Here is a 22,058-nt window from a genome sequence, read left to right on the forward strand (position 1 = left end):
TCTTTATTCACAAGTTCTGCATCCCATCCGCAGATAGGAAGGGCTGACTGGGGTAACAACAAAACAATGCATGGATCCTCCTCTTATCTACATGCATGAACATTATCCTGGGACTCTGTTCCATATGTCTATGGCAACTTTCATGCCATATCTGCAGAGGTGAATGCATGTGATAGAGATTTTCTGGCTCTGGAAGCCTATAATATTTCCTATCTGGTCCTTTATAGAATAAGTTAATTGTATTACTGCTATACCAAAATGGCTTTCTTATTGTAGCTCACACTTCTGGTGATTACCAGATTTCTTTTTCTTTTAAGTATTTAAACCACCCACCCTAGCCCTTGCCCCCCGCCCCACACACACATAAAAAACAAAGTCCTAAAGTCTGTGGCTTTTATTCAGAAAGAGAGATCCACATGCCACGATTGCTAGCTGCTCACTGACACCAGTTCATAGTTCTTTAAACTCTCAGACTCCTGCATGTTAAGAGTTCCAGATCAGAGGCAGCCAGGGGCAATGAGTCTCAATGGTTAGGGCCCCTCTTTCCTTTCTTTCCAGCATCAGCCACAAGCAATTTTCATCTTTGTCACACTCCATCTGTTTGGTGCATATGGACCAAGTGAGCTACACCAGAACACAAGATGTTGGCCAGCTCAGATAAACAAACATTTACTGAGTGCACGTAGAGGGCTTGACATTGTGTTTGGCCCTGGAAATATAAACATGTCACTGTCCTGGCTCTGGAGTAATTTTCCTGTCAAGGTTTTATTTTTTACTGAAAATACCCAACTGCTAATACAACCTGGTGCCCAATGTGAACTTTGACGTCCAGTCTTTTTGAAACTCAGATCACATTCTATCCTGGGCTCCTTTACTGTGCCCAAGCCAGCCTTGCCTGTTCAAATGAAAAAATTTGCCTAATTCCTTCCAGCATGGTCTGATGTTCCAAGTCATAACCTCATCTTAACCCTGTGAATGTCTGTCCGTTACATCAAAGTTAACAGATAGTACCTCATTCCCCCAGTCAAATCCATTTTAATTAAATAATGACTAGTGAGGCCATCCCAGCTCAAATTTGAACCCAAGAAGTTGGGGCCCAGAATCTGTGCTCTCATTAATGGTATGTCTTTCATACATTATTTTTAATCAGACAATCATGCAAGAAAGGTATTATGCCTAATTTACAAATGAGAAAGAACTGAGGCTTGGAAAGGCGAAAACAACTTGCCCAAGTACAGAGCTAAGACTGAAGCAGATGTGTCTGACTTGAAATGTCCTGCCCTTTCCAAAAAGATGCTTCATTGGCCTTGACGCTAGTGGCTGTATATACTGCTTTCCAGTATACAAAGTGCTCTGGCATACGGTATCTTTATTTCTTCATCCTGGGGACCCAGCAATATAGGTCTGCTATCTCTACTGGTAAAAAACAAAATTGAGGCATAGAAATTGAAATGACTTTCATGAAGTTATTTATTGAAAGAATTCTTAGAATAAACTGTGACTCAGAACCAGGAATTCTGAATCCATGTCAAGGTTCTCTTCACTATGCCTATCTGCGTTCCTAAGTTCAAGTTATTATCTATTTGCCGAGTACCCGTCACATCCAAAAAGACTACCCCAACTCTAGGCCTTATTTCTTCATGCCAAAAACGCAAATCATCATTGCTATCAGATAGATAAACAGAAAGATGAAAAATTAGTATACTAGAGATACAGCATGTAACTGATAGTTGTTTAAAAACCTTAAGTATTGGAAAATAATTATATATTCATTATTAGCTTTATCCATCAAATAGTTAGATTATAGTTGATGGCATATCAAGGGTTAAATCTCCCCATCTGTAAAATGATGAGGTAGGATCAGATATGTGCTTTCAAACTGGTGCTTCAGTGATCTCAACCTGGGAGTTTTTTGACGGTCCATCCCAACAGCCAATTATTGGGTGGTCTGCCCAGCCCCTCCTCTGGGAACTGTGGTGTTTCTGCTGCAGTGACCTGCTCTATCAGGCGCAGGATCATGATGCATTCAGGACTGGTCAGAGGTTTTCTTCCTGCATGGTGGATGACCCAGTAATATATAAACCATGGTGGTTAGCCAGTACTGTGCAAGGGGAACAGAGAAAGCCAGTCTATAAACAAAAAGAGGACTGAATAAAACATGCAGGAAAAAAGAAAAAAAAATTACCTGAATTCCCCAGATGCCCTCTTTCTTAAGACTTTCCTTTTGTTTGCTTATGCCAGCTCATGGTAAGTTCCATTACTTGCAACCACATAAACTAGTTATTCAAGGTGCTGAGACAGGAGGGGGATAGGCAGGCAAAAAGATAATTGTTTAGGCCCCACACTCTTATTCATCTTTGTTATGGGTTGAATTGTATCTCTCCAGAAACAATAAGTGGAAATCCTAATCCCCACTATCTGTGAATGTGACTTTATTTGGAAATAGGGTCTTTACAAGACGTAATCAAATTAAGATGAGGTCATTAAGATGGGCCCTAATCCAATCTCACTGGTGTCTTTATAAGAAGACATGGAGGGGCACAGATGTAAGAGGGGCGAAGGCCATGTGACAATATAGGCAGAGATTGAAGTGCTGCAGCTACAAGTCCTAGAAAGCCAAGGATGGCCGGCACACTCCCAGAAGCTAAGGAAGGATTCCCCTCCAGGTTCCAGAGGGAGCATGGCCCTGCTAACATGTTAAATTTGGACTTCTAGCCTCTAGAACTGTGCAAGAATGAATTTCTGTTGTTTAAAGCCACCCACTTTGTGGTACTTTGTTACAGAAGTTCTAAGAAAAGAATGTAGGCTTCCAATAAAGATGCTCTGCTTTTAAAAAATGAAATTGTAAATCTCTGGATTCCATGGTTTTATAAGTAAGTTATCTAAAAGTTTCACTTATATAAAATCTCACTTGGGGTGAAGCTGAATAAATGAAACCCTGATTTAGCATAAAATTTCCGAGTTAATTTCACTTCTACATGTGTATTATACTCGTATAACTACTTTTAGTAACTTCTGCTAAAGGGTGGATTTCTTTCTATTAAAAAATATATAATTAATTTTTCCAGTTTGGTTAAAAGTCACCTTTTATTTCTAGAATCTCCAAGTACAGGAATAAGGTACATACATGGTTTATTTAATAGTTTTCTTGCAAAACCCAGCATCTCAGCAAAAGCTGCTCTTAGCACTTCAAATTTATCATAACTTAAAGGAGGCACAAGAGGTACAGTTATGAGAGTACAATGGAGCCCTAAAATAAAATTATTCCAAGAAGATCTAGAATACCATCATCTAAAATTTTTGAAAGAAAAGTAAATTAAGTATCTACCATTTATAACAAAATGCTCCTTTTAGAGTCTTAGGAGACCTAATTCCACCCCCCAATGCATGCGCTGACAACATCATGATCAAATATAAGCAGAGTTGGTGTTTATAATACCTGATGCAGGTGTGATGGTCACATTTTTTAAATTGTATTGTAGACTTGCAGGTGGCCAGATAATTTTTTATTCGTGGTCACATTTTTCTAGAGATGTTTCCAATAAAAAGTGCATTAGAGTTATGTTGTACTTTTCAGCTTTCAAATAACATTTGAATACATGATCCCACTTGACCTACAAAATTGTGATTTTAAATCAGAGAAGGCAAATATTATCATCTCTGTTTTATAGCAGAAGAGACTGATGCTTATAAATCTGCCCCAGGTCATACAGCTAGTAAAAGGTAAAATCAGATCTTATGACTTCAAATCTAAAATGTAGTTTCCAAAACACTAGGCTCTCTATTTGATTCAGACACAAGTTTTGGGTTATCAAGTGGTAGGTTTTTAACTGCAGGCCTCACAACTTCATAAGGAAAATAGAATGATTTATTTTCAAAATTCACTTTAAAAAAAGTTAGTAGGTTCTGGTTGTTGTTGTTGTTGTTGTTTTTATCTTGACATGATTTCTTTCTAGAAATCCTTGTAAACTAAAGAAGCTGAAAGAAGTGGTTATAGCTCTGCTGTTTGATGCTTGTGTTTCCAGTGTTTACCTTGGATGGAGACAATACCACTAAGGTATCAGTGGTTTCACTGCCGTGGCTGCTGAGAGAGTGGAACTGTGCTCATCCAGATGGGAACCCCTCAGAGGCGAATAGAGGAGTGGCAAGATCATGACAGAAATGATGTGAAAGCCCACAAACCTCCTCCTCTCCATGATGTCCTCATGAAGTGAAGAGATGAGTGGATAGAAGTTACAAAATCACACGTGTTACTGCTTCTTCTTAAATACAGGAGACACATAAGCAGAACCTTCCAGAATTAGAAAGGTGGATTTTCTGATTTAACACTTCTACTCAGGGTCATAGGATCAAAATAAGAAGTAGCTTCACCTCTGCCCATGGTCTTTCATCATAGGATAGACATATTGCCAAAGCTCTGCTAGGGTCAACAGGCTATATGATAGGAACATTGCACTTTTCAATGTTCATACGATTAGCTATTTCCCCTTCCTCAAGTATCATCAGTCCCCTCAGAATTTTTAGCTTCAAATCTCACAGTGACAGTGGTAGCACCACAATGAAGAATGAACACACCCTTGGAATGAACACACCCTTGTTTAAGGGCTTTCCTGCACTGCCACCCTCCCATCCACTGAAAGCACAGGGAAGCTCCTCTTAGCCTTTCCCACAGAGAGAAAGACTCCGTAGGCTCACCAGACATCATGGAGCCAAAAGTACACTGGTAGCTATTGTCAGCCTCCTCCTCAGCCCAGAGCTCTGAGCTGAAAGAAAGACATGAAGAGGCATTGCCACCTTCTCTTTCGATCTTGTCATATATGTATCTAGGGAGTAGAGAAAGAACCATTGAGACTTGAGAAAGAATTGTTGTTTACAACAGCAATAAAGATTCATAATATGATACTAATAATAGCACATGTTGAGAGTTACAAATATGCTTTGTAAGCTGGCATTGTGTGAAAAAACTTTCAAGAAGTATTATTTTGTCTTTAATATCATCTTTCTGACAAGATCAAAGGTCTGATTCCTTTGATCAGAAATATGCTTATGGAGGCAAGTATTTCAGCCTCACTGGAAAAGGTACAATCTAGAATGTACCATTAGTAGGTGTAATTCTGTGAGCAAAGAGCTACAGAGTGTAAGAAAGAAGTATAAAATAATAAAACTGGAAAGGACCTTAGGTTATATGGATTTTACTTTTCTCATTTTACAGATGCACACATCAAGGTTCCCAGAGAAATACTTGGAATATATTTAATATATTTTTAGAATATATCATGGACACAATGGATACAACTCATCTATAAAAAGGAATAACCTACGGACACATGCAACATCACTGATTACCCTCACAGACATGATCCTAAGTGAAGGAAGCCAGAAACACACTGACGATTCCACTTGCATGAACTTTTAGAACAGGCAAAACTGAGGAAAAGTGGAAACAATTAAAACAGCAGTTGCCTATAGGGTCAGAGGATGAGTACTGGGGAGGTGCTGAGGGTGAAGGGTCCAAGAGGGCTTTCTGGGAAGATGGAGATGTTCCAATTTATGACACAAGGTGTAGGTTACACAGCTACATCCATTTGTCAAAATGGGGCAGTTAAGATTTGTGCCTTTTAATCCATATACATTTTATCTTAGAAAACTATAAAGGAAAACAGCAATCTTTCGGTGGTGGTGTGATGAGCATGTGGGGGGAAGATGGAATGAGAATGGCAGAATGCTGTTAACTGTCGAAGTGGGCACAGGGGTTTTTTACTCTAAATATGGCTGAAATGTTTTGTGACATAAACTTGTGAAAGATGAACGTGATAAGCAAGGGAATGTTCAATCATGTTTGGAAGTGTGAGCACTTTGGATACTGGTCCAGGACTCCTTTCGATTCCTTAAGGAGACAGGGCCTTGGCTGTGTCGCCCAGGCTGGAGTACAGTAGCACAACCACCTTTAAATTCTTTATATTCTTGAGTTACCTTAATGTTTTTAGCTAAGTTCTACATCCTCTTCCCATCTTGAGCCTCTCTCCCCACCTTCCTAAAGGAAAGGAGAAACCTGAGAGCCAAAGGAAGCCCGAGGAGCCCATCCAAGGCATCACAGGAAGGCCTCTGAAGAGATTGTGACCCCTCCTGGCTGAGCAGGCAGCTGCCAAATTGCCAGGACAGTCTCCAATCAGTGCCACACAGTGTTTGCCCGTGAGAAATACCCCTTCCTTGTTCTGCACTTCTGAGATAGCCAAATACCTTTCAAGGTTGAAAATGCTTCGTTCTCACATAACAAAAACAGGAGAAAATGAGACGCAATTATATTGCCCTCTCACGTATCTTTTATTATGATGGCCAAATAAATTCTTTTAATCTTTACATTTCTTACCTATTTGTTATTTTAGTCTCATATCTTAATGTCTTCTGTCTTAAATTAGAATTTGCATAATGCAAGGTATCAAAAGAAACATTATTGGCAGCATTTCTTTGCAGTTATTATTAAATTAGTTGGTGATTCTCCAATGTATCAACTTGCCTCCATCTAGGGAGCAGAGTTCATAAAAGGTGGCAGTTAAGAAGTTACTAATGAGTTTATTTTTCATTATTTTTATATGAACTACAAAAGTATTTTAACCTAATAAATTCAAATATCACAGACCCATCATAGGAGTTTAAACAAACAAACAAATGAATTAAATGGGTTGAGTTCATTTTCTGTTTCGGGTAAAAGCTACATGATACAAAGTGATCTCAAAGTGCTTTATGTGAATTATCTCACAAGTTGACTTAGAAGATCCATAAAATACACTAGGTAATTATATACAGTGTGACTGCAAAGATACCTTGATAGCACTTGACCATTTGTTATTAAAATTCCCATCCATTAGCAGTCCCGGCTTATTGCATAACACCAATAGGTCTTGTAAAACACACATTTACAGGAACCACAACAGTGTTACTAAAGATCATGCTTCGGGCTTGGAAGAATTCTACTGTGAACAAAGCTGAGCTATGAAATCACAGGTCAGAAAGCATCTTATCTGGTCAGGGGACTTACAATGCAAAGTCACGGATGCCGCCCCAAATGTTGTTATGGAAATTTTCCAAGAAAACAACTTTAACTTACTGAAGTATGCTTTTATAAAATTAAAATTCATTGTATTATTCAAGTTCTAAATAACTCAAAGGTTATTTGTAAGATGACACCTAATTGGGAATATTCATTTATGAACCAAAGGTAGCTTTCTTTCTTCCTGATACAAATCTGTAGAAAATCTGTGAACCCTTTCTCTGCTGCTCACAACAACAAACAAAATATAACCTAAAGCTCTCTTATTTTAAAGCCCATTCAATAGTTCATCAAACTGTGAAACTTCTTCACTAAACACCTGTTTTGAAAAAAAAAACACACACACAGGTATATTCATAAAACAAATACATATAAAACAATTAAAAAAATTGACATTAAGTTTTATGAGGCACATATATGCTTTCTCTGAGGCAAAGAAACCATAAGCCTAAAAATTATCTTATGCATATTGGTATAATTACATAACACTAAAGGTTAGGTTTTTCCATTATGGCTCTACTTTTGATAACTGATACCTCTGAGAAAAGATATAAATTAGGTTAGGCTGATGAAACAGTGTACTACTTAATTCATAACCTTCAAAATCATTAAAAATTGGTACATTGGTACAGAGCTTTTGACAATTTTCCAGATACTCAGGTTACAATAAAAATGCCATGATGATTTTAAAAGTAGTAACTCTTTCCTTAGGACTGACATTCTGTTTACTTACAGACTGTCCATTTATCCCGCGGGGGTCTTCCATTGAAGACTTCTTCTGAATTATGTATGGGCTATTAGCTACACACTTCTTCACAGGGTTCCAACACCCCTGCACCTGTGAACAACAGAGCATCACGCAGCTGTATTAATTGTGTGGCATGAAATTCAGAGCTGGCCTTCACATCTGCAGCTTTCCATTTACCAGCATGTATACACAAGTCAAGAACACTTACCTTCACTGAATGAGTCTTTAAAATAAATATTATGGGCTCACTGTTTATCACAATTTACATGAGCCAAATGTGGCCAAATTATAGCTCAGTTGTGTCTGCTGTCAGCAGCTGCAGCCCAAGGAAAGAAAGGGTGGTAGGGAGGCAGGGGGAGCAGCTAAATATCCTTCCGCACACATTTTTGAGCCAGCAGTACAAGAGCTTTTTTTTTTTCTTCTCTTCTTTTTTTTTTTAATTTTTGAATTTAGTTTCTCCATGCTATCTATCAACGTCAGCTGCACCACAATGCAAAGAGGAAATACTAACAAAGAAATATGATTGTAGTCTGAACAAGGATGAAAGAGAAAAAGCTAGAGTTGAGTGTTTTACCCTTAGGGCAAGGATATTATACTGTTTCTTAGCAAGTTTACATTTGGTCACAGTTTCATGGATGATTAAGTCTGTACCTTCAGACTCAACACCTTCAGGAAGAATGGGTTTGGGGGATGCTTCAAAACATGTACAGTAAATGTGGCATTTTCAAATATATTCTACATGTAGCTATCTTAAAAAATATATATAGCAATTTAAATGCCACTCTAATTTCCTAACTTTCAGAATTAATTTTTGTGCTCATGCTCAAATGAGGTACTCAAAAGATACTCTCAGGCTTTCTTGTTTGAGCTTGGCAACTGAGCAATTATTCTACCTCTCACATAAACACTAATGCAGCACATGGAATTTTAAGCAAAAAGTAAAATGCAATCTTAGTATTACCAAGATAAAATTACACAACAGAGAACATGTAGTAGTGTAACTTCAGTATCACTTTTTATAAAAGTACTTGAATTTCTGCATGCTCGCATATTAGGAGAGCTACTATAGTGGAAGTCAAGAGATTTCAATTCAGGTCCTGACTCTGCCACTAAACAGCTGAATGATCCCATGTGAATAACATAGACTATCTGAACCTCAGTATTCTCATCTGGAAAATGAGAAATTTTAACTGAGTATCTTGCAGCTTTATATTTTACACAACTATTTCATATTTTATAATGTAATAAGTCTATGTATTTATAATTTTCAGGTAAAATATTCCAAGCATGGTTTATTTAAGAAGTAATTTTGAAGTCCTAGGAGAATTGTCCCTTGTTTGTTTTGCTCAACATTATCAATGCTGCAAATGTATGCCCAATCCACTGTCAACATAAAGTTGGTGCTTTTTGGCCAACATAAAACATAAATAACTAGATTCTTAAAATTTAGAGAAGTCATGTTAAAGCACTATGGTTTTGTAATTTTAACAAGAAACAATTCCATAATGTCAAGTTATGGCTAAATAAAAATCATATGAATGTATTGATGCTATGTCACACCAAGAAAATATAACACTTTATTCTGAATTGTACTCAACTGCAGAACATAATCTTAAAATTCAACAGCATTGCTTTTAGAGGATTCCTTGCATAATTAGGGAAGAGCTATTACAGAATATCCTAGACTGTTTTCATTGCTTAAGTTACTCTCAGGAGGCACATTAACTGTTCCAGGCACCAAGGTGGGATTTTAAAATAATGATAATAATCCTACCTTACATTGGTAAAATGCCTTACAGTTTACCAAGTGCTTTCACACAAATTGCCCACAGTGTACCTATATGAGGTAAGACAAAGCCCAGTCTCATTCCTCACAGAAGGGAGCAGGTCTAAGACAAAGCCCCCTCTGATTTCCCATAAATTCCCATCCTCTCCATACCTGTCCTGTGAACAAGTTTCAATCAAAATCTGTACATTTGATATTCCAGGATTATTTCCCATGTGTTTCTTTCCCATATTTCCATATTGAACTTACTGAACAGTTTAAGGTATTAAGAATGGTCAAGTTACATGAGCATGAAAGGTATTTCATTTGTAATTTTATTTCTGCTGAAGATGAAACTATTCTGTACTAAATTTCATGTTTGTTATTGTTTCCTGGGCTAAAAAGAAAAGACAGATTACTGAGAAGTCAAAACAGTCAGCATTCATCGACTTCAGGTAAATGCCTCCAGTAAAAAAGACTACCGCTCAAAAATCAAAAAGTCACAGCGAGCCATGGACTTTATTTACAAATCCTCCAGTGCTTGCTAAATCAGTATAGTTGTTTCCAGATTTCTACATGTCAATCCAAACCATGAAATATATGACATGACTGGGTCTACTGATATTTAGAAGCCTGGCTCTGGTAAACCTTTAATTCCCTTGCTGGACTTGATCTTTCATGGTTTATAAATAAGCCTGTCTCCATAATAGCATTCATCTAGTGGAACTGCAATTATTTCTCTACCTGTCTCCCCCACTAGACTGTAGCTCCAAGAGAGAGAGAACCATGCCTTACTCTCTGGTTCTAGTCACATATGGCACTCATTAAATATTTTGAATGAATGAATAAAATGAATGAATGAATGTTATTGATACATGACAACTTTTGAATACTTGTAAACTCTGAGCTAGAAATAAATAGGCAGTTAAATGGTGGTGCTATCATTCAATCAACTAGAAAGCAACCACCAAATTTCTGGTCCTGAACTTTATTTCAAGTATTCAAGTATCCTAAGAAACAGGCTCAAGCAAACCTGGTGACTTGATGTTTATCTATCCAGCTACCTGCCTGCCTACCTACACACACAGAGAGTAACTAGTCATAAAACTGTATAGACCTACACATAAACATATATGGAGGTGAACTTAGAGGTGAACTTCTTAGAGGCTTTGTGTAAACCTAGGAGTGGTTTCCAGGAAAGGAGTAGAAGACTATCCAGGTAGGCTAATCTAGGTATAGATTAGGTAGGGGGACACACTGATGGAGGATTAGTGGGATGACATTTGTTTGGGGAGAGGTGTGAAGTACCAGAGGCAGGTGCCTTGGTGTCAGAGGCACCCCTACAGACAGATGCCATAACTGTGGTGGTCATTACCAATTCATAGACCATCCCCAACACCTTGTAAAAGCAGGGAACTGGGTTAATCACTCACTTGTGCATCTACCCAAAATGGCCAAATCCTTTACTTACCCACTTTTGAGTCAACTATGGTGGTACCCTCCAGAGGAGGAGTGCCCCTTGGAGTTGTACACAGTGGAATCCTACCCTTCTATTGACCCCTGAAGTGAAATTTTCCTTCAGAAAGAGACAAGGACTAAGAGGCATCTAGGGCCCTGTCTACCAAGTCTAACTTTCTGGGTTAGCTATTCACCCTAAGCACAGAGGAAAAGCCTCTTCCTGAAATGTACTGCATCAACTCCTTAAGTAGAAAAAAAGGGTCAACTGAAAAAAAATTGAGGAACAGCTGCACGGTGTTAGGCTGGAGATGGATTTAGTGATAGCCTGACTCTCCATATTTTGTAGCTGTGTGAGGCCATCTAAGTAGAGCAGAGAGTGGCATGCAGCCCCTTCCACGGCCACCACAACCCATAGGAAACAGGGTAGGGGCACCCTCAGCTCCAGGTGGTAGAGCGCCTGACTGGCATTCACAATACCAAGCCAGATGCTTGCATGGGCATCTGTTGCTGAGCAGAATGGGCCGGTGGCATGAGGAACAGCAGAAGACCTCCCAGACAACAAGGAAACAGGAGTGATGGCCACATTTGAATTGATCTTTCCAACACCTTGGGCAACTATGCCTTCTTCAATCCTACCCTCAAAGAAACCCAGCTAGGGAAAGTGGAGGAGGAGAACTCAGTCATGGTCTTTGCTGACCATGAATGAAGGGGATGTTTTATAAAGCAAGATTTTGGACTGTTAATTAAAAGCTAATTTTGTTAGGTAGCCTCACCTGATACAGGAATAATGGAAGTTTTAGGAAGTGTCTTATATTTGCCACTCTAGGGAGAGTGGAGTGGAAAGGAGTTGAAATCAGTGTATACATCCTAGCAAATGAACTATGGCAGTAAATGTTAGATTTAGGTACTGATCTAACAGACTCTGCAGAAAAACACTAAATTGAGACTATAATCTGACAAACACTTGCAATCATACAAAATCCCCCTTGGGGGCCCAGAAGCCTTAGGAAGTTGGGCCACTGGTGATGACATTGTAATTATAAGATAAGAGTTCTGATAAGAGTTCAGAGGTACATATTTGGAAGTGATATTTTATGCCCTATTGCAATCCATAGGCCTATTAATTTTCAAAATACAGAATAGCTTTAAACACAGAAACTTTAAAGTACATAAAATTTTTTTTAAAAATCTATTCTGTGCATTCCTGCTATAATTTAAACTCTCCCTGGGCTGCCAATCTTTCTTCCCAATTCTACAAACAGCCCCTACTCCTTAGAAAAGAAAAAAAAATATGCAAGAGAACTCTGAGCCTAAAGTTTTCCCAGGTTCAGTTAAATCCATATTCACCCTATACAGACACATCATTCTTATTCTCTCCATCAGCTAAAGCTAGGCAGTTGACAAAATAAGCAATAGCACCCCATTGTACGGGTAAACCTTATCTTATTTTTATTTTAGTTCTAGCTCATAACAAACATCCTGGCTATTTTCAGAACAAAAGATTAGGAGAAGAAAAGTTGGAGAAAGTGTAGATTATCCTGACATGAAGCAGACAGAGAAAGGGTCAAGCCAGGCAGGCCATTGGGACAGACTTCCCAGGTTGAAGAAAAATAGGGTGAGGGTGGGAGTGGGGGGTAATATGCTTGGGAAGAAAACAATATTTATTTTTTGTTTTATACTTGACATGTATTTTAATTTTTCCTGCTGATTTTGAAAAATGGGTTAGATTTTAGATGCCATATTTTTCATCTCTAATGAACCAGAGACCCATCAGATACTGGTAATAACTTGTGGCTCCTTGGATGAAAGAATATTTTCATTACAACACACCATCTCTTTACTCTTTGCCTTCTCACCAAGTGTTGAGTTTTCTAACATTCCTGAGAAGCAGAAGGAAACTAGTGGCTGAACATTGCTTTATAGAAAAGAAAAGGGCTATTCTGAAATAAGTCCCCAGAAGACTACAACTACAGATTGAATAAACATATCAAATCAAGGGGTTTCTAAGAAAATTTACAAACAGAAGCCTGCAGTGAAATGAACCATTGGATAAATGACCTCCAGGGCCCTACTCAACTCACTACTTCATGGCTCCAGAAGCCACAAGGTGCCATGTCTGTCACCTCTTCTGTGCTTTCTTCGCCTTCCTAAGGAATTTGGTTATATCAAAGAAACAGAGATTGGGCATACTCAGATGAGTCAGACTCAGAAACCATATGCTCATCAGTCTTTCAAACAGTAAAAAGGGGTACATCCCAACCACCGAAGCCGTTAATGAAAAACAAGTTGGTCTCTACCTTGGTGAAAGTCTTAATTGTAGATGTGGTTTCTACCAAAGTAAATGTGTACACCAATATCTTTTTTATAGGTTTTCCACTCGTTTACTGGTACTGCTGATTTAAAGTTTTAAGGGTGAAGCCTGTTTATAAAGAATAGACAGGCTTCAAAGTAAATATGATCAGATTTCTGCTTCTACCATATGTGACTTCCTTCTAACTTCAGATGAAAAATGCAAGGTAAGTAGAAAGTCAAATGAACTGATCCTTATTAGAATGATGACATGCTTATTTGGTAAGCAAAACTGAGTTCAAACTATATTTTCAAGAACATTAAACCTACAAATTATTTTAATATAGTACTTACTATGTGAACAACATTAAGAAAACTCTAAATAAGTAACGATTGATTATTATTGATGGCACACCCATAAGGGATTTGAGGAACAGTGGTATGTACACAGCTCGAGAACCACAGTCCTATAAGACCTGTATGTAATGAGGAAATTCAAGCAACCAAAAGAAAATCATCTAAAACATAATCTAATTGCACATAAGAAGCTTTGCAATTTTACTAGGGTGGTATATTGATTCTGCTGCATCCACTGAATTTAGGGCGTTGCTAGTCTTCTTCAAATGTTGTTTTGATACAATATATCACAGAAACAGTTTCTGAGTCTACTAAGTCCGTAGGATCAGTCTTAAAATAATAAGCTGCAGAACAACTGGCAGCAAGCAAAACTGGCTCCACTCAGTTGTTATTTTTGCTGCTGTCCAAATTAATCACTGCACCTAAATGATGAATTTTCTTACTTTGTTCAAAAGGAGAAGAGATACAAAATATCTACTCCTTTACTTTTTTAAACTTTATTTTAAGTTTAGGGCTATATGTGCAGATTTGTTATATAGGTAAATTTGTGTCATGGGGGTTTGTTGTACTTATTTCATCACCCAGGTATTAAGCCTAGTACCCATCAGTCATTTTTCCTGATCCTTTCCCTCCTACCACCCTCCACCCTCCAATAGACCCCAGTGTGTGTTGTTCCCCTTTATGTGTCCATGTGTTCTTATCATTCAGCACCCACTTACAAGTGAGAACACGCACTATTTGGTTTTCTGTTCCTGCATTAGTTTGCTAAGTATAATGGCCTCCAGCTTCATCCATGTTCTTGCAAAGGATGTGACCCTATTCTTTTCTTGGCTGCATAGTATTCCATGGTGTATATGTACCACATTTGCTTTATCCAGTCTACCATTGATGGGCATTTAAGTTGTTTTCATGTCTTTGCTATTGTAAATAGTGCTGCACTGAACATATACATGCATGTGTCTTTAAAATAGAATGATTTACATTCTTTTGGGTATATTCCCAGTAATGAGATTCCTGGGTCAAATGGTATTTCTGTTTTTCAGTCTCTGAGGAATTGCCACACTGTCTTCCACAATGGTTGGACTCATTTACATTCCCACCAACAGAGTATAAGCATTCCTTTTTCTCTGCAACCTCACCAGCATTTGTTATTTTTTGACTTTTTAATAATAACCATCTGACTGGTATGAGATCGTGTCTCATTGTGGTTTTGATTTGCATTTCTCTAATGATCAGTGATGTTGAGCTTTTCTTCATATGATTTTTGGCCACATGTATGTCTTTGGAAAGTGTCTGTTCATGTCTTTTGCCCACTTTTTAATGGGGTTGTTTGTTTTTTTCTTGTAAATTTGTTTAAGTTCCTTATAGATGCTGGATATTAGAACTTTGTCAGATTCATAGTTTGCAGAAATTTTTTCCCATTCTGTAGATTGTCTCTTCACTCTGTTGATAGTTTCCTTTGTTGTGCAGAAGCTCTTTATATCCCACTTGTCAATTCTTGCTTTTGTTGCAATTGCTTTTGGTGTCTTCCTCATGAAATCTTTGCCCGTTCATATGTCCAGAATGGTGTTGCCTAGGATGTCTTCCAGGGTTTTTATAGTTTTGGGGTTTATATTTATCCTTTACTTTTATCTAGAAAGATCTACCGCCAAACACCTCCTGATATGTTAAAAATATACCACAACAACTTGTCCATGATGGAAAGCAAACAGTGGTTACCTGGAGCAGAGGTTGGGGGGTGATGAACTGCAGAGTGGCCTGAGGGAACTTTTTGGGGTGTTGAAAGTATACTGTATCTCAATGGTAGTGTTTACATGGGTGTATATATTTGTCAAAACTCATTGAGCTATAAGTTTAACAAAGTTATCAACCTTTTTTTTTCCCCAGTACCATCAAGGAAGTGAGAAACTGAAGTTTAGTTTCTGATAGATGGTGACTGCCTTCTTCACTTGGCATAATATGTATCCCTTCCCCTCCAAATTAAACATGATGTTAGTGCTGATCTTTGCTTAGCTGTTTATCCACCAATATCCCTCTCAAATGCAGGTGAGATTTATTCCTACTTGATTAAATTATATAGTTCAACATCCAACAATATTCATTTTTAGGTGCAGAAATGAAGAAGGGGCTGAAAAACATACCCTTGCTTTAAGAGATGAGGATTAGGAAACATATAATGTTCTTTAATATTAAGATCCAATTGATATTTCAGTAATTGATTTGATCCCACAGGATTAATTTTCTTTTAGTATTTAAATCAGGAATGAGAAAATAAATGCCCTCTTGCTCTACTCCAACACCCATCTCCAACCTGTGGCAACCACAACTCAAGTTTAGCAAAGCAGTTTCCTCGTTTCCTGGATGCTGACTCTTACTTTTCATTGCTTCTTGACCAAAATAAGGATTGCCTGATGGAATCAGACTGCAGGACTGCAGTCTCAGGGGCCAAAAAAACAAAAATCAAAAGACAGTAATGGAGAAAGCATTAAGCTGTCAGAAAAGAGGCACTGATTCAGGGTTTCTTTGAATTTCACTCTTCCCTTGAAACCAAAGGGCAACTCACATTAGAGCAAAGCTAGAAAGGTTCAAGAAATCGGTCTCCCCTCAATACTATGAGAAAAGAGTTAATGGGTGGCATAACTTGATGGAAATACACATGGCAAAGGATGTTGTGATGGGGTCACAGAAGGAAGTCACAGAATCCAAATTTCTATCTAGGGCAGGAATCCTCTGAAACATCCTTGGCAGATAGCCAATCCGCTTCTGCATGAATACTTCTGGGAAAAAGAAACTCACCTCCTGAAAGCTTCTGAAAGACTAACCTTTCAGCTCTGGACAAGTTTGTTAAGCCACCTGGTCCAGCGCTGGAAAGTTTAGTCTTTAGGAGGCTTTTCCTTATACTAATCTGAAATAGAATCATCAAAGCTCTCTTCTTTAAGGTCAATTTTTCTTCTGCATCAACACAATATTTCAACATCCTCCTATACAAAATGATCCTTGAAATATTTGAAGATTACAATCTTTCCTAAAGGCTCTGCTCTCTAGGATTGAAACCTGATTGTACGTCTTTGTAAAATGAGTTACTTACTTAACTTTCTGATTCCCATCCACAGGACCTGCCTGTTGGTCAATGACCTCTGGATCTGAACACCATTGGCACTTACTGAGCTTAGGGATACTCAAATTCTTCTGCAAATGGCCTGTTTTCAAGTCGTAATTCCTCTGTTCTATATTTGGGAAACTGATTCATTTCTGTGAAATTCTCATTTTGCTAGTTTCTGCCTATCAGTCAAGCTCACTCAGATTCTCTTGGACTCATGATTCCGTAAGCCAATGACAGGGATATCCATTCCAGTCTTGTGTAATACGCCAACCTAAAAACCATCATTTTAGCTTTCTTCTTTCAAGTCACAGATAGAAATGATGAATGGGAGAAAGCTAAAAGCAGAGCCAGTCTGGATGAGTCAAAGGGTAGACTGAAAACTTGGTGCAGGAGGGTAGGGATTTGAGTCTGTAACTCTGGCACTTATCAACTCTATAATCTTGGAAATATTAACCAGTCCGAACCTGTTTTTTCATCAGTACAATGGCATTAATGCCATCTAATAGGATGGAAAACAATGACGATGCACCCTACACATAGCACATGCTCAGTAAATAAGTGTTATTGGATGATAAGCACTTCATAAAGGATAAAAGGTCATAAAACCATAATGCAATATACTTAGTTGTCTACTTTTTATATCCAGAAAAAAATAGCTAGATCATGTAAGTCAATTTTCTAAGAAAAATTAGACACTTCTAGGCGTTGCATTTCAGGTTACTAAGATAACAATTAGTAAATCAATACCGTTATTGTAACACCTCTCTCTCTAATTATCTTTTGTAACATCTCAACTTTTTTTATAGGCTAAATCATTCCCCTATTAGATTTTTAGATGTTTTCATAGTTCTTATTTTGTTCCTTTTTTTTTTTTTTTTTTTTGAGAGGGAGTCTCGCTCTGTCGCCCAGGCCGGAGTGCAGTGGCACGATCTCGGCTCACTGCAAGCTCCGCCTCTCGGGTTCAGGCCATTCTCCTGCCTCAGCCTCCCCAGTAGCTGGGACTACAGGCGCCCACCACCATGCCCTGCTAATTTTTTGTATTTTTAGTAGAGACGAGGTTTCATCATGTTAGCCAGGATGGTCTAGATCTCCTGACCTCGTAATCCGCCCACCTCGGCCTCCCAAAGTGTTGGGATTACAGGCGTGAGCCACTGCACCCGGTCTTTGTTCCCTATCTCAATTGGCACTTCTCTCTGCCTTCACAGATTCCAAATGGTGACACAAGTTACACTTTGCTCTCTCTTGGGCAGGGAACAGGTCTAATTTAGTTTCATTTTGTCTGACATCCATCCCTGCTCAAATCTAACCCCAGCTACCCTCCCAGCACATCAGTGTCTACCCTAGGCCTCTCCTGCTCACCTGCAGCTACCCCAGACCACTCCCAGATGCCCCTAGTGCCAACAACTCTCCACCTGGCCAATACCCCTTCCACCCAGGGTCCTACATGGTCTCCAAGTCTCATTCAGGCCGCTCCTCCAGGAAGCCTTGTACACCTCTTTTTTCCCCATCTGAGCACCAGTCACATTGGATCACAATTGTCCACTAGACTGCTTGCTCTTTCAGTGCAGAAACCATTTTTATCCATGTAACAAAATGTCTGGTACAATACACATTTTCCAATAGTGGTTGAATGAACAACTCAAAGGAGAGATCCAGGACATTGAGGGTACTGGTGTTTATGAACAAAATGGAAGAATGCCTTCATTGACCAACATGGACATCCTGCTCTTATATTATTCCTGTACTTTGCACTCATAGCCAGGATCCTCTGTGCTTAGTAGACACTTTCTACCAATTTTTTTTTTTTTTTTTTTTTTTTTGAGACGAAGTCTCCCACTGTCGCCCAGGCTGGACTGCAGTGGCGCAATCTTGGTTCACTGCAACCTCCACCTCCCTGGTTCAGACAATTCCCCTGCCTCAGCCTCCCGAGTAGCTGGGATTACAGGCGCCTGCCACCACGCTCGGCTAATTTTTGTGTATTTTTAGTAGAGACGGGGCTTCATCATGTTGGCCAGACTGGTCTCGAACTCCTGACCTCAGGCAATCTGCCCTTCTCGTCCTCCCAAAGTGCTGGGATTACAAGCCTGAGCCACCGCCCCCAGCTCGATTATTTTGAATATATAATTCACACTTCATGACAGATTTCAGTCACTCTCCCACTGGAATTTTTTTAAAGAAACCTTCAGTTTTACGAGATGATTTACCTACCTAGCATTAGTCGGTCTTGCTACCACAACAACAAAAGTCTGGTGGGCCTTGATTAATATAAAGGAAACGATGAAAAGTGTTTACACAGCAGGCATTATTCCCACCCACCCGTCCCCAACCCTCATGAAAGGTAAAGCAGAGATCTTGTTTATTTTTCTTTGCTTTCCTAATTATTCACAGAAATAATAATTCTCCGAAAGTAGACCCCTCCAATTCATCTCTACGTCTTTTAACTCGCCTCTTTGACTTGGACCAGTCAAACCACTTTTGGCCAAAGGAAAGACCTGGGCCAGAAAGCGCTAAAACTAAATATCTGCCTGCCTGGGCTGCCCTCCAAATGTTTCCCATTACGGGAGCTTCGAGTGCATGCACATGTCTAAGACGGCAATCACAACATCAAATCAGGCAAGGAGGACCCTCCCCTCCGTCCCCCGACGCCCCATTCAGTTACTACCTCCCCAAAGGAAAACAAACCAGCCTTTGACACATCCCTCCACGTGCAGCGCCCGACGCCTTGGGCCATGGGCGGCCGCGCCTCTCCCCTGCCGGCCACTGCGCAAGGCCCCATTATTGCGCGCGCCCTGCTCCCTACCAGGTGGCTTCGCGTACCTGGCGGCGGCACCCTCGGCCTCTGAGGCTGCCCGGGCGGGCTGGGGCTCGGGCGGCGCTCGCTGGGAGTCGGGGCGCCCTTCAGCCGCTTCCCGGGCGCCGATCGCCGCCCTCCTGCCCCGGGGTGGGGCCGAGGGCGTCAGCAGCCGCGGGCTCTGGGCCGCCGCCTGGGAACCCAGGGTCAGATTTAGTTTCACAACAACGTCTCCTCGACACCGCAACTCAACTGGAGGCCGAAGCCGAAGGGGCGGCCGGGCGGGGCGGGGCGGGAGCGCGGCCGGCGCGGGCCACGGTGGGAAGCGGGCGCGGGGGTCCCCGGCGGGCCCCGGGCAGCGCGGCTGCACTTACTCGTGTCACAACTGCGGCGACGCGGGGCTGAGGAACCGGTTCTTCCAAAAGCAAACCGAAAATGGGTAACAGAGAGGCCGGGGCAGCGCTAAGAGGGGTTCCGCCTCGGTGTTTAGGGCAAAAAACCCGGCTCGGGCTTCCAGAAATTCGAGCCAGCGGTGGCTTTTTCTTTCTTTCCTTTCTAAATGCGCCTGTGCCTCCGGGTCGAGGGGCGCCCTTCGCGCGGCTCCGAGTGCACAGCGACACCAGGGCTGGCGCTGAAGAGGTGAGCCCTCTTCCCAGCACCCCTCGGGTCTTCCCCGTACCCCCCACCCCACAGCCCCTTCCCTGGGCCCGACGCCCCTCTGCTCTGCAGCCGGAGCCTGGGCCTGCCGCCCACTGCCCCACGGGGTGTCTCGGACGCCTGGTCCCTGCAGCGTATTCTACGGGAGAGGCCTCAGAAACAGAAGGAGGGGATGGTGGGTTAGCTCTGTCGCCGCGAGGGTGCTAGGTGTGCATGGGGAGGTTCTGAAGGGGGGGATGTGTGGAGTGATTTGGTGATTTGGGGCGAAGGGCTCTAGGTTGGATGTAAAGGAATATTCAGTCAGCCTGAAACTTATGAAAACATCTGGGATTCCAAATAACTTTAGAAGTGATCTTAAAGGTATGTATTCTAACTTCTTACAGATAGCGTAACTGAGGCCAAGAATGATAAATGGATTACCCCAAAGTCGGGCAGGGGAGCCTTGACTAAATGCCCAGGCCTAACCCATTATCCTTTCTTCTAAAGTTTTTGCCTTTCTTTGCATCAAGGGACGCTTTGGGATGGTAGGGGGAAGTTTCTGTAACCCCAAAATTCCCTTGTCTCTGTAACCTAAGGGGAGATAGAGAACCTTGATTCAACCTGCAAAGTATTTCAGCATTGGATGAAGCATCCATTACAAGCCAGTAATCTGAGATGTTCCTTCTCCAGGAACTTCCTCTTACTTGATTGGGGAATCCAATCAGGAGCAGTGAAAGATATGCAGATACCTTGATGATTTGCTCTTATAAGGACTCATCACTTCTCAGTGAGCATCTGAATGTTGGCTCTTCTCTCCCTCAGATGAAATCCCTTCCCCATCCCCCACTCAATTGTTCACATCCAATGAGATCATGTAAGCAAAAGGGCCTTAGATAGTAGAACTCATAGCATGAATGCAGGTATTATTGTACATACTCTTTCAAAATTGTCTAGATTCACTCACTTTACCATTGTTTCTGTCAGTCATTGAGTATCTGTTGACTTGTCCTAGCTGCCATGAAGAGTCAGAACAATGAGATCTAATCCTTCACCTTCAAAGGCCACAGATTATAGATTCTGAGATAAGAACAACACACAGGAAATAATCAGATATCTACACAAAGATTGATTTTTTTGGTCCTTAACTGTTGGATACTTTTATGTTTTTAGACCCAGAAACTTTCCAAAATAGACCATGTATATTGGGTGAGGGAGACTTCATGTAGAAATCAATGCATCAATAAACTGTTAACCCAATAAGACTCTAATACTTGCCCAAATAGAAATGTTAACCAAATTACGCAGGTGATGAGGATGGCTTTTCCTTTTTGAAGAGGAAACTACTACCTATGCTTTCTACCTATTCATAAAGAATTACTATAACATAAAAAAGCAAATCCAGAGACTCTTAAAGATTAGGTGATCAAAAATTTTATTTAGGGGGGGAGAAAAAATAACCCAAAGCTACCAGATATAAGTGTTTGCTAAGAACTTATCAAAGGCAATGAAAGTTTCTCATGTCAAAGATTGCAAGCATACTATCTATTTGAAAATCATATTTTAAAAGTCAATTTATATAATTCAGAAGTAACATATCACCTAAAATTTTTATGTATTAAATAGAAGAATTATTTTGATACTTTATCCTAGTATTCTTAAAGTTTGAGAGAACAGTTCTCAACCCAAATATCTGACCATTTTATTTTTTTAGGGAAACTCACTTTCACATGGCCTTGGATAAAAAACTGATCTAAATGTTGAACCAGTTTCTGAATTTGAAGGTGTGGGGAATTATTTCATCATTACTCTTTCAGAAAGGCTGTATGTTTAAAATATTGGCAGTAGTGGATTCAGCAGATA

The 22,058-nt window shown here is 40.1% G+C and overlaps 1 protein-coding gene across 4 annotated transcripts in view; it reads right to left on the reverse strand.

Moving 5' to 3' along the window:
- EYA1 (EYA transcriptional coactivator and phosphatase 1) overlaps positions 1–19,922 on the reverse strand; it is a 342,170-nt gene extending 322,248 nt beyond the window's left edge. For 3 of the 4 annotated variants that reach the window (XM_077942831.1, XM_077942828.1, XM_077942829.1), the window contains exons 1-2: positions 19,589–19,720; positions 7,785–7,889 (exon numbers count right to left, since the gene is read on the reverse strand). In XM_077942831.1, coding sequence (XP_077798957.1) covers positions 7,785–7,817 — 33 coding nt within the window. In that variant the 5' untranslated portion in view covers positions 7,818–7,889; positions 19,589–19,720. Of the gene's footprint in view, positions 1–7,784; positions 7,890–19,588 lie in introns of all 4 variants that reach the window. The other variant, XM_028852737.2, reaches the window with a different exon arrangement.
- Positions 19,923–22,058: the final 2,136 nt, after the last annotated feature.

The sequence above is a fragment of the Macaca mulatta genome, chromosome 8, assembly GCF_049350105.2.
Source record: "Macaca mulatta isolate MMU2019108-1 chromosome 8, T2T-MMU8v2.0, whole genome shotgun sequence".
Taxonomy (NCBI): Eukaryota; Metazoa; Chordata; class Mammalia; order Primates; family Cercopithecidae; genus Macaca; species Macaca mulatta.